General features: G+C 39.5%; 1 protein-coding gene across 1 annotated transcript in view; it reads right to left on the reverse strand.

The window, feature by feature from the left end:
* Window positions 1–1,278: 1,278 nt before the first annotated feature.
* Window positions 1,279–13,491, reverse strand: part of topaz1 (testis and ovary specific TOPAZ 1) — a 12,524-nt gene continuing 311 nt past the window's right edge. The window contains exons 2-20 of the mRNA XM_020586334.1: window positions 13,188–13,485; window positions 13,071–13,102; window positions 12,663–12,763; window positions 11,553–11,599; window positions 11,401–11,465; window positions 11,252–11,286; window positions 10,353–10,439; window positions 10,017–10,074; window positions 9,712–9,863; window positions 9,434–9,526; window positions 9,222–9,337; window positions 9,018–9,081; window positions 8,736–8,907; window positions 7,918–8,018; window positions 5,289–5,451; window positions 5,029–5,181; window positions 3,997–4,200; window positions 3,544–3,730; window positions 1,279–2,384 (exon numbers count right to left, since the gene is read on the reverse strand). Coding sequence (XP_020441990.1) covers window positions 2,186–2,384; window positions 3,544–3,730; window positions 3,997–4,200; window positions 5,029–5,181; window positions 5,289–5,451; window positions 7,918–8,018; window positions 8,736–8,907; window positions 9,018–9,081; window positions 9,222–9,337; window positions 9,434–9,526; window positions 9,712–9,863; window positions 10,017–10,074; window positions 10,353–10,439; window positions 11,252–11,286; window positions 11,401–11,465; window positions 11,553–11,599; window positions 12,663–12,763; window positions 13,071–13,102; window positions 13,188–13,485 — 2,327 coding nt within the window. The 3' untranslated portion in view covers window positions 1,279–2,185. The remainder of the gene's footprint in view (window positions 2,385–3,543; window positions 3,731–3,996; window positions 4,201–5,028; window positions 5,182–5,288; window positions 5,452–7,917; window positions 8,019–8,735; window positions 8,908–9,017; window positions 9,082–9,221; window positions 9,338–9,433; window positions 9,527–9,711; window positions 9,864–10,016; window positions 10,075–10,352; window positions 10,440–11,251; window positions 11,287–11,400; window positions 11,466–11,552; window positions 11,600–12,662; window positions 12,764–13,070; window positions 13,103–13,187; window positions 13,486–13,491) is intronic.

Consider the following 13,491-nt stretch of genomic DNA (forward strand, 5'->3'; position numbering starts at 1 on the left):
CCCTGCCTTCGACTGCTGCCCAATCCACTTTGCACCAGCCCCTTACGGATCCTCCCGCAGGTGGTGGGCCCACGGGAGGCCTCTTCATTTATGTCTGAGTTAAAGGAAATAACACTGGTGACAGACAAAAAGCAGAGATGGTGAACTGATTTTACAGAAACATCACAAGTGGTTTGAAGAATGTTCTTTCACATGACAAATGCAATGTCATCCTTGCGATGACACAGGCCGAGGTCTGGAGGGCAGTCAAAGTCACATGGTCACCCTGAGGCGGGGATGAACACAATTAAGAGAGCATAACACCCATGTTGAAGCCCATTTTCCAAATACAATATTCTCCATTATTTACATCATATCCACCGACCGGATGCGTGGGCCTCTTGACAATGTTAACATCTCAGTTGAGATTCATGTATCCAGATCATACGAAAGTCTACTGGGTCTATTCTCCCTTTTCCTGACAGGTTGCTTGTGTTGTCTTCACTTCTCTCAGTTGTCTTATCTTCAACAAAAGTGGTCAACTGTGTAATTTTCCCATAGCCAGTTGTGTTACTGTGCTTATTTCAATCCAATTTTGTCACAGCACTGAAGAGTATATAGACATGAAACCTGGCAACAGTGATAAAGATACATGAGATCAATAGCAACGTGGGTCAACGGCAGCCATGTAGTTAAGCCGTCACCTGTATCCAAAATGCTGTCAGTAACCAAATATGTCTAGCTTTAAACATCATCTGGCACTTTTGTGTCAGCTGACCATAAGTTGTCGGTTTTCAAACCCTTAGTGAAACCAACCAACTGCAGATAATTACTAAATCCAAGACAGACCTAACTGTCCGGTATTGGTTTACCAAAGTGATGCATCATAAGGCCATTAAGCAAATCAGTATCACACCTATAACCAGCAGTACATCATTGTAACAAGGACTGCTCTAACTTTGATATTCTCATAATGGTATCAAGGACACCCTCCCCAGTCATTGGTAATTGCTGATTATTAGGAAACTAGGCTCTCTACTGTATGGGTTTTACAGACATTGCTTTTCACACCACTCATCTACATTGGATGAACACACCACCAGGCAACTGGCATTTTATGAATAGAGAATTGAATTAAGACATAATATCTTGAAAAAGTAAAGGTCACTGGAATTGATGACCAATAGCATTACCTACACTCAGTAGTTAGCTTCTTAGGTAAACCTATAAACCTACATGCCTACGCCTACACAGATGAAATAACAGTACTTACTCCGACACAATGATTATTTTGTTCACTCCATTGTTTAATCGAGGCTAAAGAACAGAAGCAGCTCTCTGTACAGTGGAATACACGTTAACAGAAATACAAATTACAGCCTCTAAAAATGATCATACAGTTGACTTAGTTTTAGCTAAGTGTTCCTAATAAAGTGCCAACAGTGTATTTTAACAACCCATTATATTCTCGTATTTATGGTACTGTTCTGAAACTTTGTTGCTGCCTGTCTTAGCCAGGCTGGGATACTTTTGAAAAAGAGATTTTTATTCTCAGTGAGGAGTTTACTGGTACAACAAAGGCTCAATAAAATTAAAAATCCCAGAAAATATTTTCCAGCTCTCATTTTCCTGTTGACAAGATTCACTAGAAAGCTATACTTTTTAAATAAAAAAAAACATCAAAAGAAAATGTAAATCACACCTCCTGAACTGGCACCAGTCAGAAATATAATACAGTAACATTATTGTCAAAGACTAAACACCATTATAAATATATACATATTTACACTCTGATGTTTACAATTAAGTAAACAAAGCACAGTATTTGTAAGAACGCTACAAATTTATGCTGGACTCTGTTCCATAACAGAGCCATTATTTCCAACAGGAAATGACACAAACAGTGACAATTACAAGAGCTGAGAAATCAAGAGGGAACAAAAAAAACATTTTAAAACAAAAGTCAACAAAAGTGTTTTCTTAGGATGGTAAAAACAAACTGGTTCTGGTAACAGGCTTCAGTGGTGACTGAAACATTTTCTGCTTCTTAATAAAATACTACCATTAGTGCCGGAAACAGAAATACACTAGCTTTCGTTTTCCTAATTTCATTGGCTGTTTTCCCAAGATTCAGCCGATGACTGTATAACATAACCTGTTTTAAGAGAAAAACACCACAGGAACTGCGGTAGTGTAACCATTTGGTTCACAGTTTCCACGTCTCACTGGCCCATGAGTGATTGTAGCGGAGCCATCGCCGAGCCGAGGGAATGTCAAGTGTGAAAGTTTGGTCCTGTAAGGAGTTAGCTGCTGTGTAGTGCACAGTTAATTTGGGCTGGGGGATGGAAGCTGCAGCGAGGAGGCGGCTACCAGCAGAGAGGTATTCGCTCTCACTGCTTTGAGTCCTGGAAGAGGAAGCAAGACCATCATCTACCCATGGATCATATAATGCAGCCATGGTTCACTCACTCACACACACACTCTCACACACACACACACACACAGTTGTGTTTTCATGTAGCTGTGAGCACACACTGACATAATACATTGACTAAGTTGTTACCCCTAACTCTTAACCATCACAACTAAAGCTCCATTTCCACCAGAGGAACTTTCCTCGGGGAGCAGGGAACCTTTTTTTGGAATGTACAGTAATTCCTCTACCCACGTTTTCACCAGAGCAACCAGTGTCTAAATTTAGTTTTGGGGCGTAGCTCTAACCCCCCAAAAAACTACCTACTCAAGATGGTAGTACTTTCTGAAGGTCCAAGAACTGTTGGGGCGAGGCCTGCAGTGCTGAATGTTGCTGACTGGTCACACACAGGTCTCTGTGGTGTCAGTGTTTCGACTCACATATGCGAGAAAAACCAGTGTAGTGATGTGAAAAACGGTTTCTCGGTTTGTAAGGAGCATTTAATCAGTAGGCCTACATGAAGAGACCAGTGAGTGAGATTAATGGATTGGAAAATATAGCTTTGTTGGTTATGGAATGGCTTCTCCACAGAATTAACAATCCCTGTGCCAGTTACTGTACATGCAATAAAACCTCAGCAAGTTAAAAAAAAAAAAGCCACACCTGATAAATGAGCATAAACTTACAGAAAATGAGCATTTTAGCTTTGCCTGCAGACTGCCCTGCTCCACTGGTGTATGTTAACCTTAGTGAGCATTTTACATGCGCCATTCTTACAACCTTGCTGCCAATCATTGGGCTTTTATGTCAGGGGGCTAATTTATTTATTCTTCCTCAGGCCTCAGCCCTGTAGATCACAATACTAGAGGAACCTTTACCCTAGGGACATTTCTTGGACTTTGGTTCCTTGGAATAAAAAGTACCAGGGGCTTTCTGGTGGAAACGCACTTTAAATGTCTAAGCCCAACTCTCACCCTAACCTAAACCCAATTCTAATCTTAACCCTTAAACCAAGACTCAAACCTCAAAGACAACCTCTGAAGTTCTGAGGACCAGTCAACATGTCTTCATTACGTTGAAATGTCCTAAGATCGAATACACTGGATAAAATTTTTTCTATATTATGTAATAAAGCTGCACACACACGGTACCGTTTCAGTGTGATGCTGAGGCAGGAAGTGGTGGTCTCTGAAAGTTGTAGAATGGCCATCGCGTTGACAGTGATGAACATCTCAAAGGTGAGAGCCAACTCCACCTCCTCTAGTCGACAGGGGACAACCAGCGCCATGGAACCAGAGGGAGCTGATATGCCCGGGTAGTACCCCATATTCAGAGAGTCTAATGCATGCACATATTGGTGTAACCATTCAATTCAAAGTTCAACCAGCAGCTGTAAAATTCATTTATTTGTCTGAATCATTTAAGATCAAATGATTACATGTTTATACAGACTTTGGTTGAGCCTCATCAGCTGTGTCAGATCCAACATAATTCCCGCACAGGAACTATAATCCAGTCAGCAGACACTTTGCTTTCCTTAAACTCTGTCTACAGTGCATATTAAATTAAATGGAGCAACCAATACACCTGGAAGTAATACTCACATCTGAAGACTTCTCGCGCATGGAGCCAGTGGTTTTGCTTGCCCATTTTCTGTAGAAGTGTCTGCAGCAGTGCATGGTCCACTGACAGGTGTTTAGAGAGCATGATTTCCACTGTTTTGGATGCTACAAGGAGGATTTGTTTGTCCACACACACTTGGAGATGAGAGTTAAACAGAGGACTGTACCTGGAGACATCTATCAAGTCTAAAAAAAAATAAAATAAAAAATCGTTTTGAAGTCTGGAGACAGAAACGAAGTACTGGGTTTTTAACAAGCCCCAAATTAGTCATATCGTTGTACTGTTTCAGGGTTTCTGGATTTCTAACAAACTGAGTGAGCCTTCATGATGATCAGCACCGTATTTCAAATGCATAAAATTACTTGATCATGGACTGAATTCCTAACTGTCGCTGTTCTTGCAGGTTTCCATCACTGCAGTTCAGAATAGCACAAGTAAAGGCATGTGAGAATGGTCTTATATTAAAAGACTAATTATACTCTGCTAAATACTTCCCATGAATATAAATGAACATCTGACTTGAGGTCCAACTCCTCCCCAGTGTACTCTCCTCTCTGGCGACAGAAACTGTTGGATTTTTTGACAACAGCTCCTTTGTCATAAGACAAAGGAGAAAAAAAACACAACACTCACTGAATAAGACCCTTATTATAATACTCTGCTAATGATTGTTTACAGTTACAGTTCACCCATGGTAACATCACCTTTTGCTCTGGGTATGAACGATTTACTGCTCCATCATATTATTTTCAGTGGCCTACATCACTTATGCTACTGTCGCTTCTAATTATCAACTCTGCCTCTTTCACATGAACACGCTCGTAGCCTGATAGGAAAACCCAGATTACAATGCAGCCAGTTTATAACCAGCTTTGTGATACCAAGCTATTCAGGCTGGCCAATATTATACTCAATGAAGCTATATAACCCCAAAGAGAGTCAGACTAATTTGAACTCACTTTGTGGTACAGGCCCCAGGTTTAAAGCTCTATCTAAACATTGTGTTCGCTCACTGTTTGGCTCTTTAATCCCAGGCAGATTACAGAGAACCTCCAGCGTGTCTCTGTGAGACGTTTTCTCAGACAGATGCATCAAGACACAGCTCCTACTCTCCAGATCAGCAGGCTCACATGGCCATGAGGATGAACACAGGAACCATTTGTTTTCTGGTTGAAAAGATGCACAAACAAAGAACCCCCAAGTAGAACAACAGGTTTCATTCTGATGCATTATGAGTCCAGTTAAGGCAGTCGATGAGAGTCAGAGCCGTTACCTCGGAGTGTGTTTAGAGCTCCTTCCACGCTGCCACTCAGGAGGAAGAGCTCGGTAGCCACAGTGACCAGGTAGCAGCGTGAAGCCCTATCCTCATTCCCAAACAATCCCTTCAGTGTTGAGTATGTGACTTTTGAACTTAAGACCTCCACCACCCTCCGACCCTACATTCATGTACACACACAAAACAATATATACATGACAAAACAATATATACATGCTAATATAGCAAGTTAGAAAAATATGGGATCAGAGGAGTGTCTCTGAATTGGATTAGTTGTTATTTGACACAGAGGCGTCAATTTGTGAAGTTGGGTGAATATCATTCGAGTGATCTGGACATTGTATGTGGAGTGCCTCAGGGTTCAGTTTTGGGACCTAAATTATTCATATTATACATTAACGATATATGCAAGGTTTCGGATTTAGTGAAAGTGGTCTTATTTGCTGATGACACTACCATATGGGCATCCGGGGAAAACCTACAGCAACTCTCGGGACGGGTTTCACAGGAACTTGAGAAAATAAAGAAATGGTGTGATAGTAATATTCTATCTCTGAATTTGAATAAAACTAAATTTATGGTATTTGGGAATCGTAGACTAGATAACGAACTGCAAGTGAAAATCGGGGGAGCTAATATAGAACGAGTATATGAAATTAAATTTCTAGGTGTCATAGTTGATAAATTCACCTGGAAATCTCATATCAGATATATTCAGCACTAAATAGCACAAAACAGCAAAGAATATATCGATATTGGCAAGGGTTAGATATATTCTGGACAGGAAAGCACTACGTATTTTGTATTCTTCACTGATTTTACCATACATGGAGTATGGCGTTGAAAACTGGGAAAACACATACAAAAGCTGACTTCAACCATTGTATATATTACAAAAAAGAGTGATAAGAATTGTGCATAAGATGGGATATAGGGATCACACCAATGTAGCTTTCATACACTCTAAATTGTTAAAATTTTTTTGATTTAATGGAATACAAGACTGCTGTGTTTATGTATAAAGCCAGGAACAATTTATTACCTGGTGGAATTCAAAAACTATTTAATGAAAGGGAAGGGGGATACAATTTAAGGGGTCAGTTAAATTTAAAAATTCATGCTATACGTACAACCAAAAAAAGATTTTGTATTTCCATAAGTGGGGTAAAACTATGGAATAATTTAACTGTGGACATGAAAAATAGTAATAGAATTGATGAGTTTAAACATAAATATAAAGGTATGTGTCAATCAAGATATATGCAAGAACAGGATTAATGATTAATCAGATGTAACATTGTGGGTGTGGTGTAAGAATGTTAACACTATGTAATATTTCTTTAGTATATTACTTGTATGGTGTAGAAGAGAATTATTTATGTAGAGATACTGCTTGCAAACCAATGATGGTAAGATGATGTCATGGGGTAGGACTGGATAAGTCTGACTTCTTCCTACTCCGTTCAAGCATGTACTAGGTATAAGCAAATTGATAATGCATTTGTGGATATGTGTGAAATTATGTGTGTTGACATATTGACTGTCCTTACATGCTTGAAAGAATAAATCAAAAAAAAAAATTTTTGCTTTATACTTAATTACTACAAAAATGTGATGCTGTGATTACAAAGATAAAAAAAATAGCAGCTGATGTGATTGATATAATTCCTGGTTCTGTGCAATGTGTAAAACTTCTGTCTCATTGAAACCATGTTGCTAAAACTACACTTCATAATAGATTACATTTGTTCCCTCACCAGGCTACTAAAAAGCCCACTAGTTGCTATGACGTTGATAAACGATGTGAAAAAGGAGGAACTGATGCAGTGGATGAAGGACATCAGAGACTGTACCAAATGCATCTCGCTACCCAGGTGCTGACAGCATGCTGAAGAGCCACAAACTGGAAGCCACGGGGCGCATCTGTGACCACTATGGATCATAGAGGGGTGCAGCTGCACCTCTGGTGAAGTATGTGAAATCCCCAGAAAAATGTTCCCTGACTTCATAACTCTTGTTGAAGTGGAGCTGGTAAGTCCAGTCTCCATGTGGCAGCAGAGTGCGGGTTTAGCTTCCAGATCAAAATTATAATGGTGATGAGAAACCTAGTGGCAATCACCTCTGCAGCAGGCTACAGCAGGTCAGCTGAGTTCAATTCAGTTAGCCCACTTTCTTGTAAATGGATTGTTCATATTTTAGAATAGAATAGAATAGAACTGAGTTTGTCATTTAAACAAGTACAGTGGAACTCTGGGCATTTACTCAGCATCTCCATAATTTTAATGGTACTTATCAAATTTAGTAAAATTAGTGTTGATATTTGCTTGCTTATGCACAATGGCACGGTGTTTTTAGTGGCCTCTGCTGTCACTGCAGATAAAAATGTCATCTGCTTCATATGGTGTTGACATGAAAAGTATAAGCTTGTTCCATATATTAACTTTTAAAAAAAATGAAAATTAAATTGTCTTAAATGTCTTATTAAAATACTAAATGAACAGGTAATAAGTTATGACCCTGTCTGTCAAAATGATGGACAATGAGAAAGTCAAGCATGACCCTCACATACTGTATCTGCAGGAAACAGGCATGTGAAGCACATACAAGACACTTAAGGTGCACTTACCTTGGCCCACTGATGGGTTTTGTGGTATCTTAACATGAGTGAGACTCCAATTCTTCCTAAAAAGCTCCTTATCATACTGTCCTCTGCTTCATTCTGACACACTAAAACATGAGAACAATCATATTATGAGGAATCCTTATGTACTGTTATTAGGGGTGGAAGAAAAAAAATGATTCACATTAGAATCGTGAGTCACATCTTATACTATTCTAAATTGATTCACAAATGCTAAAAATCAATTTTTGTAATAACAGTGATGGAACAAAAAAGGCGGAACTCAACTGCAAAGCCAGTGTAGTACATGGACAGCACACACACACACACACACAAGTTGTGTTGTACATCTGTGGTTGTAATGTCAGTTCATCTTCAGAAAAGGAAATCATTTCAGTGTGTGATAATGAGCTTTTAAAGACAAGTGTGGAGGACTGTGTGAATACTTCATAGCCCACCACCAACAGACTGGTGCTAGCGTAGTGGAGCAACAAACCTATAAACGAGAGCAGCTCAGCAACACACACTGCAGCTGCTAAAGGTGAAGCTAATTCTAATAACCTTAAATACTTAGAATTTCAAATACTATACATACTGCTAGGTAGCAGGACAGAAATCAACAGTTTGACACAAAGTCAAAGCCAAAATAGTGTCCTTCTTTTTTTATTGGGCTGAATTGGTTTTGAATCAAAAATCATTCTGAAGGAAATTGTGACACCAAGAATTGGAATCAAATTGTGAGTTTGCCAACGATTCCTACCCCTGATTGTCATATATGCCAGAACAAATTCAGTTCAACTTTTTTTTATGTAACAGGTTTATACCTGTCTCAGCAAAGGTAGCGAAGGGCAGTGACAGCTTGTCTCTGCTCTCACACAGGAGTGCTATGGCAATGCGGCCGCTGATTCGCTCCACTTGGTTGGGATGCTGCTTGAACTGGCAGATGGACCTGAAAACCTCCCCCATCCGCCTCCAGTCCTCTTGCTTGGCACAAAGCTGTCACACAGGAAACAGAAAGGAAGACTCGAATATAATGATAGAATGAACAGAAACCCCATTTCGTCCTTGAGGACAAACTGATAAAGGTAATTTACTGAAGAACAAACCTCTAGTTCCACAATGGAGTGGACCAAATAAAGGAACTCTGGACAGGGTGCACTGGTGGATAACCTTTTATAATAAAGACATCTCATTCAGCAGAATATACTGCTAGTAAAAAAATAAAACATCACAAATAAAAATCATGAATAAGTAGCTACTTTTATTAAAGTGATGTGACTGACATGTGGGCCTGAAGAAGTTACACCTACTTGTGGTTGACAGACACTGAAACACTTGCAGCTGGACGCACTATCTGCTGGAACTCAGGAGTATTTTTTACACAGTCAAGGCAGTCCAGATTCAGCTCTAGACCTGCACTGGCAATCTGTCAGCACATACACACAATGAATTTGTCTGCATACACACAAAGATACTGACCCTACTGCCTTACTGCAAGTGAACTTTGGAGGAACTGAGCTACCTTGAACGTGAGCCGCAGAAGCTCGGGTACAAAGCCCATCAGACCCTTCTCTCTGACAAAGTTAAAGAGGGCCAGCAGGAACTCATGGTTGGGCTAGCAAGAGAGGGAGAGGGGGTAGATTTAAAATCTATTTCTATGCCAACAGAGGCAATCTGAAAATGAACATTCCAGCACTCCTCTCCTCAAGCAAAGAGAACATGTTCTCTTCCCTCTACTGGCCTACAAGGTGTACTGCAGCATGACCGTATTATTAAGAGACAGATGACGGCCATACTGACCACTAACTTGTGGGTCAAGCTGACACTGAGGACTGAGAAGACATCAGGCAGCATGCTGGCTTTGAGCAGAGCCCAGAGGAGTGACAGCAATACTGGCATGGAGAAGTATACTCCTGGTGGGTTGTTCTGGTAGTAGCCTGTAAACACAGCCCCTGATGACAAAGGGACACATGGAGTGACAAAGAGAGGTGGACCAGATGGTACAAAAACTGGTTATTGGGGATAGTGAGCTGAAGGGAAAAGAGCTAAAACCATTCATACAAAGCACATCATTTGGGAGAAACACAATAAGAGTGTAAACCTACCTGCTTTCTGTAGACACATTAGATTTTTGGAGAAGCGTATCACAGTTTCAATACAAAACTGAAAAACAGGGGAAAAAACAAAATCACTCCATGATTCTGAAGTTAACTATGGAACTACAGAAAACGGCACAGCAGAGGGTGATGTTGCCTCGCTCATCAAATGTCAGTGCTAGAAACGACTTGTACTGCACTGCAAAAGAAGCAACACTTTACATTTACAGTTCCATACAAATGTTACTTGTCTACTTAATCTACTTTGCTTGATGAAGGAAACATATTTAAGATGTGGCATACTACTTGCCAACTAAGACAACACCAATTCCCCCCTGAGCGTACCTTCTCGTCGCCTTCCAGAGGTACATGTTGAAACCGACACATCTTGAACCCACAGGACAGTGATTCACTGAAGTAGTTCTTGCAGTACTGAGGGTTTAGAAGAAAGGTCGCTGCATTACTAAAAACATAATTAGCATCGTGTCTGTGGATGACAACACAACAAATCTCAGCTAAACATCGAGGACACATTTTCACTAATTAGGCTCAACCTAAATGCACATCAGTAAAAAAATAAATAAAAATAGAAAAATCGGATCTTTCTGCAAATTTGACAGCCTACAGTTCATTTCATTATTATTATTTTAAACAGTTGCCCATGAAAAAATAGGTTAACTTCGATGGAGTTGGATTTTAAAAAAATTGTATGTAACTACGTTCATATTGTTAGGTTCAACACTTCGTTGCAAGTATGCACACTGATTAAAGATTGAATTAAATGGCTACTGTAATCTAATTCAGTGTTAAATTAGTTATTCTAAAGTTGTTTTAATCTGTGAAAAGTCTCACATTGCAAAATTATTTATAATTTCACATCAGACAGCACAAAAATCAAACCAAACAGATGTCTATTGAATCAGACAGCATTCTTTCATTTAAATCAGATAGGAGGCTCTAATCACTTCAACAATAATTAGTTACTATGTTGTTTTCAGAATTAACAGACTGTTGCATATAAAGCATAAGAATATTTCACATTTATTTTTATGAACATATGTTTTGCTGAAATCACACTAGGACATAAGAGCCCGTGTTAATGAGGCATTCACACCAAACAAGAATTTTCAGTTTAAAATGTTGCTTGCATCTCTGATTCATTTTAGTCCGATTCTTTAAAATATAGCAACCAGAAAATACAACATACTAAACACAATGACTGTACGACTCTATGGAAGACTTACATTAAACTTCTGGCGTCTAAACTCTGCCATGTTTGCTGTGTAGAGCAAAAGGAGCCAAAGAAAAGTCAAACACAACAGTTCAGTTTTCCTCAAAAATCACTGGTCCTATCTTCTAGGTCATCGTCTACACCATTTTTAATTTCCCTCACCATTTCCTATGGTCATAAGTGGGGGGGTATTATGCACAGAGTTCACGGTCAGGACGGGCTGGCTCCTGTTACAGGACAGAAACACAATTCTCATCTCAACACTGTATGATTAACTGGCCACGGAAAACATTTTACTATGTGCAGACAGGTACCTTTCCAGGCTTCTGCTGACTTGACTGTTGTTGGGATCAGGCTGGGCCTGTTCAAAAACACAGATTAAACGTTATACAGTGTACATTCTGTTATAATGACTAAGCCTGTTTGACCAGGACAATGAGATTTCTATCACCTATTACATCAGAGAGGTCGTACTATAGCAGTGTGGGCGAGTGTTCATTCCAGGGTTTTCCCTGCCTAGAAAGGCTTAGGGGCAGCGCCTCAGCTAAATTAATGTACAAAGGAGAAATATCAGAATGAATGTAAAAACTAATTTAAATGCACTGAAAAATAACCAAGAGGTGACTTGACCTCAAAATGAAACGTATGCTGGCAAAAGGAATGATCTGTCAATCAGCAATCAGTGTTGGGACGAACATTCGTGTGGTCTTCTGCAGCTGACTGAATATTTCTCTGTGCCGTCACCTCAGAACAGTAGTTACAGCCTCCACAGAGAATACATGAAGTGGGCTATAGCTTTGTTGGGGAGTACATTTTGAGAAAGCTAACAATAGAGATAGCAGAACGTAGCCTATTTTACAAGTAACTACATAGCTAACATGTACCGAATTAGCTAAATTTAAAAAAAAAAAGCGCCTAAGACATCTGAAACTCAACAAAATTCTTCATTCTCACTCTCATGAACTGTTTTCATTTAACCATCACTTTCATAATTATTCGACTCAAATTACCTGTAAACTAATGGCTCCCATCCATCCAACATGGATTAAATCACAGAGGATCAGTGATATGGAACTCTACCACTACAATTTAACAAGGCATTAAAAGGTTTGCTCCCATCTTCATTGTTACACTTATTGTTTAAATCTGTTCCCTTTTTTTCATTATTGTAAATTTTAATAAAGCTGTATATTTCAATAGTAAACATGAAGTTTTGCTTAATAATTTGCCTTGAACAAGTCCCTCTGAGGGCTTCTTTGCACTTCTCCTTAACATTTGTTACAAGCACAGAGGAAGAAAAGTATGTATATTATATTGTATGTGTAAATTAAGTGAAAAAAAATTGTTACTGCTGAAAACCATCCTGTGAAGTGTGTTTCTTGTGCACTATATGGCACAATGCAGAGTTGCTGTAGACCCACTACCATGTTTCTGGTTTGCTTGTCTGCAGCAGGCCATGTGTTGTCTTGTGTTTTGAAAGTGATGCTTCTACTTTGAGGTCTCCATGGTCTGCTGTTGCTCTCCTCTGTAAAATACACACACAAAAATAATAAAATTACAGGTGATCTCTGGATAAAGCACACCACATTTAAGCAAATTCCACAGCTGATGAAGAAAGATCTCTTTTTCAAAATGTTTATAACATTTCCATGGTGTGTCGTGGCCTCACAGTGCCTTTTCATACTAGCCGCTGGTTAGGAAGTCCCCAGTTTGAGGGTTTGCAGCATCAGCTTAAGTACATGCATCAATACAAATGAGCAACTAGCACCACACTGCATCATAAAATCTGAAAGACATAATATAATGGATTTGCATTGCTGAACTGGCCATACCTGTGATATCAGGACTGTAAGTTGGTGTTAATCTGAAACACAAACCACATAGCAGTTTCACTGATAAACAGAATAATCTGTGACTATGTAGCGATGTTAACAAATATGAAACTTTACCTTCGTTCAAACTTCAGTGATGCACCATCTATCCTTGGCAACAGCATCTGCTTCACTCCAGCAGGTCTGGTTTTAGGGGCCTCGCTGACCCGCATAGGACCCAGTTTCAGCAGACTTTTCTTAGGCAAGTTTTCAAACAGCTCGGGGTCATCTTGGGTCACATCAATAAGCAGAACATCATGTTCATAAGCTGTGAATTCATCCAAAATGTCAGGCTCAGAATCACAAGCTGCCTCTGCTTTGGCTTCATCCCTTTCACTGCCTGCTGTTTCAGATGGACTCGATTCCTCTTCTCTAGCTAAAT

The sequence above is a fragment of the Monopterus albus genome, unplaced genomic scaffold (assembly GCF_001952655.1).
Source record: "Monopterus albus unplaced genomic scaffold, M_albus_1.0 scaffold402.1, whole genome shotgun sequence".
Lineage (NCBI taxonomy): Eukaryota > Metazoa > Chordata > Actinopteri > Synbranchiformes > Synbranchidae > Monopterus > Monopterus albus.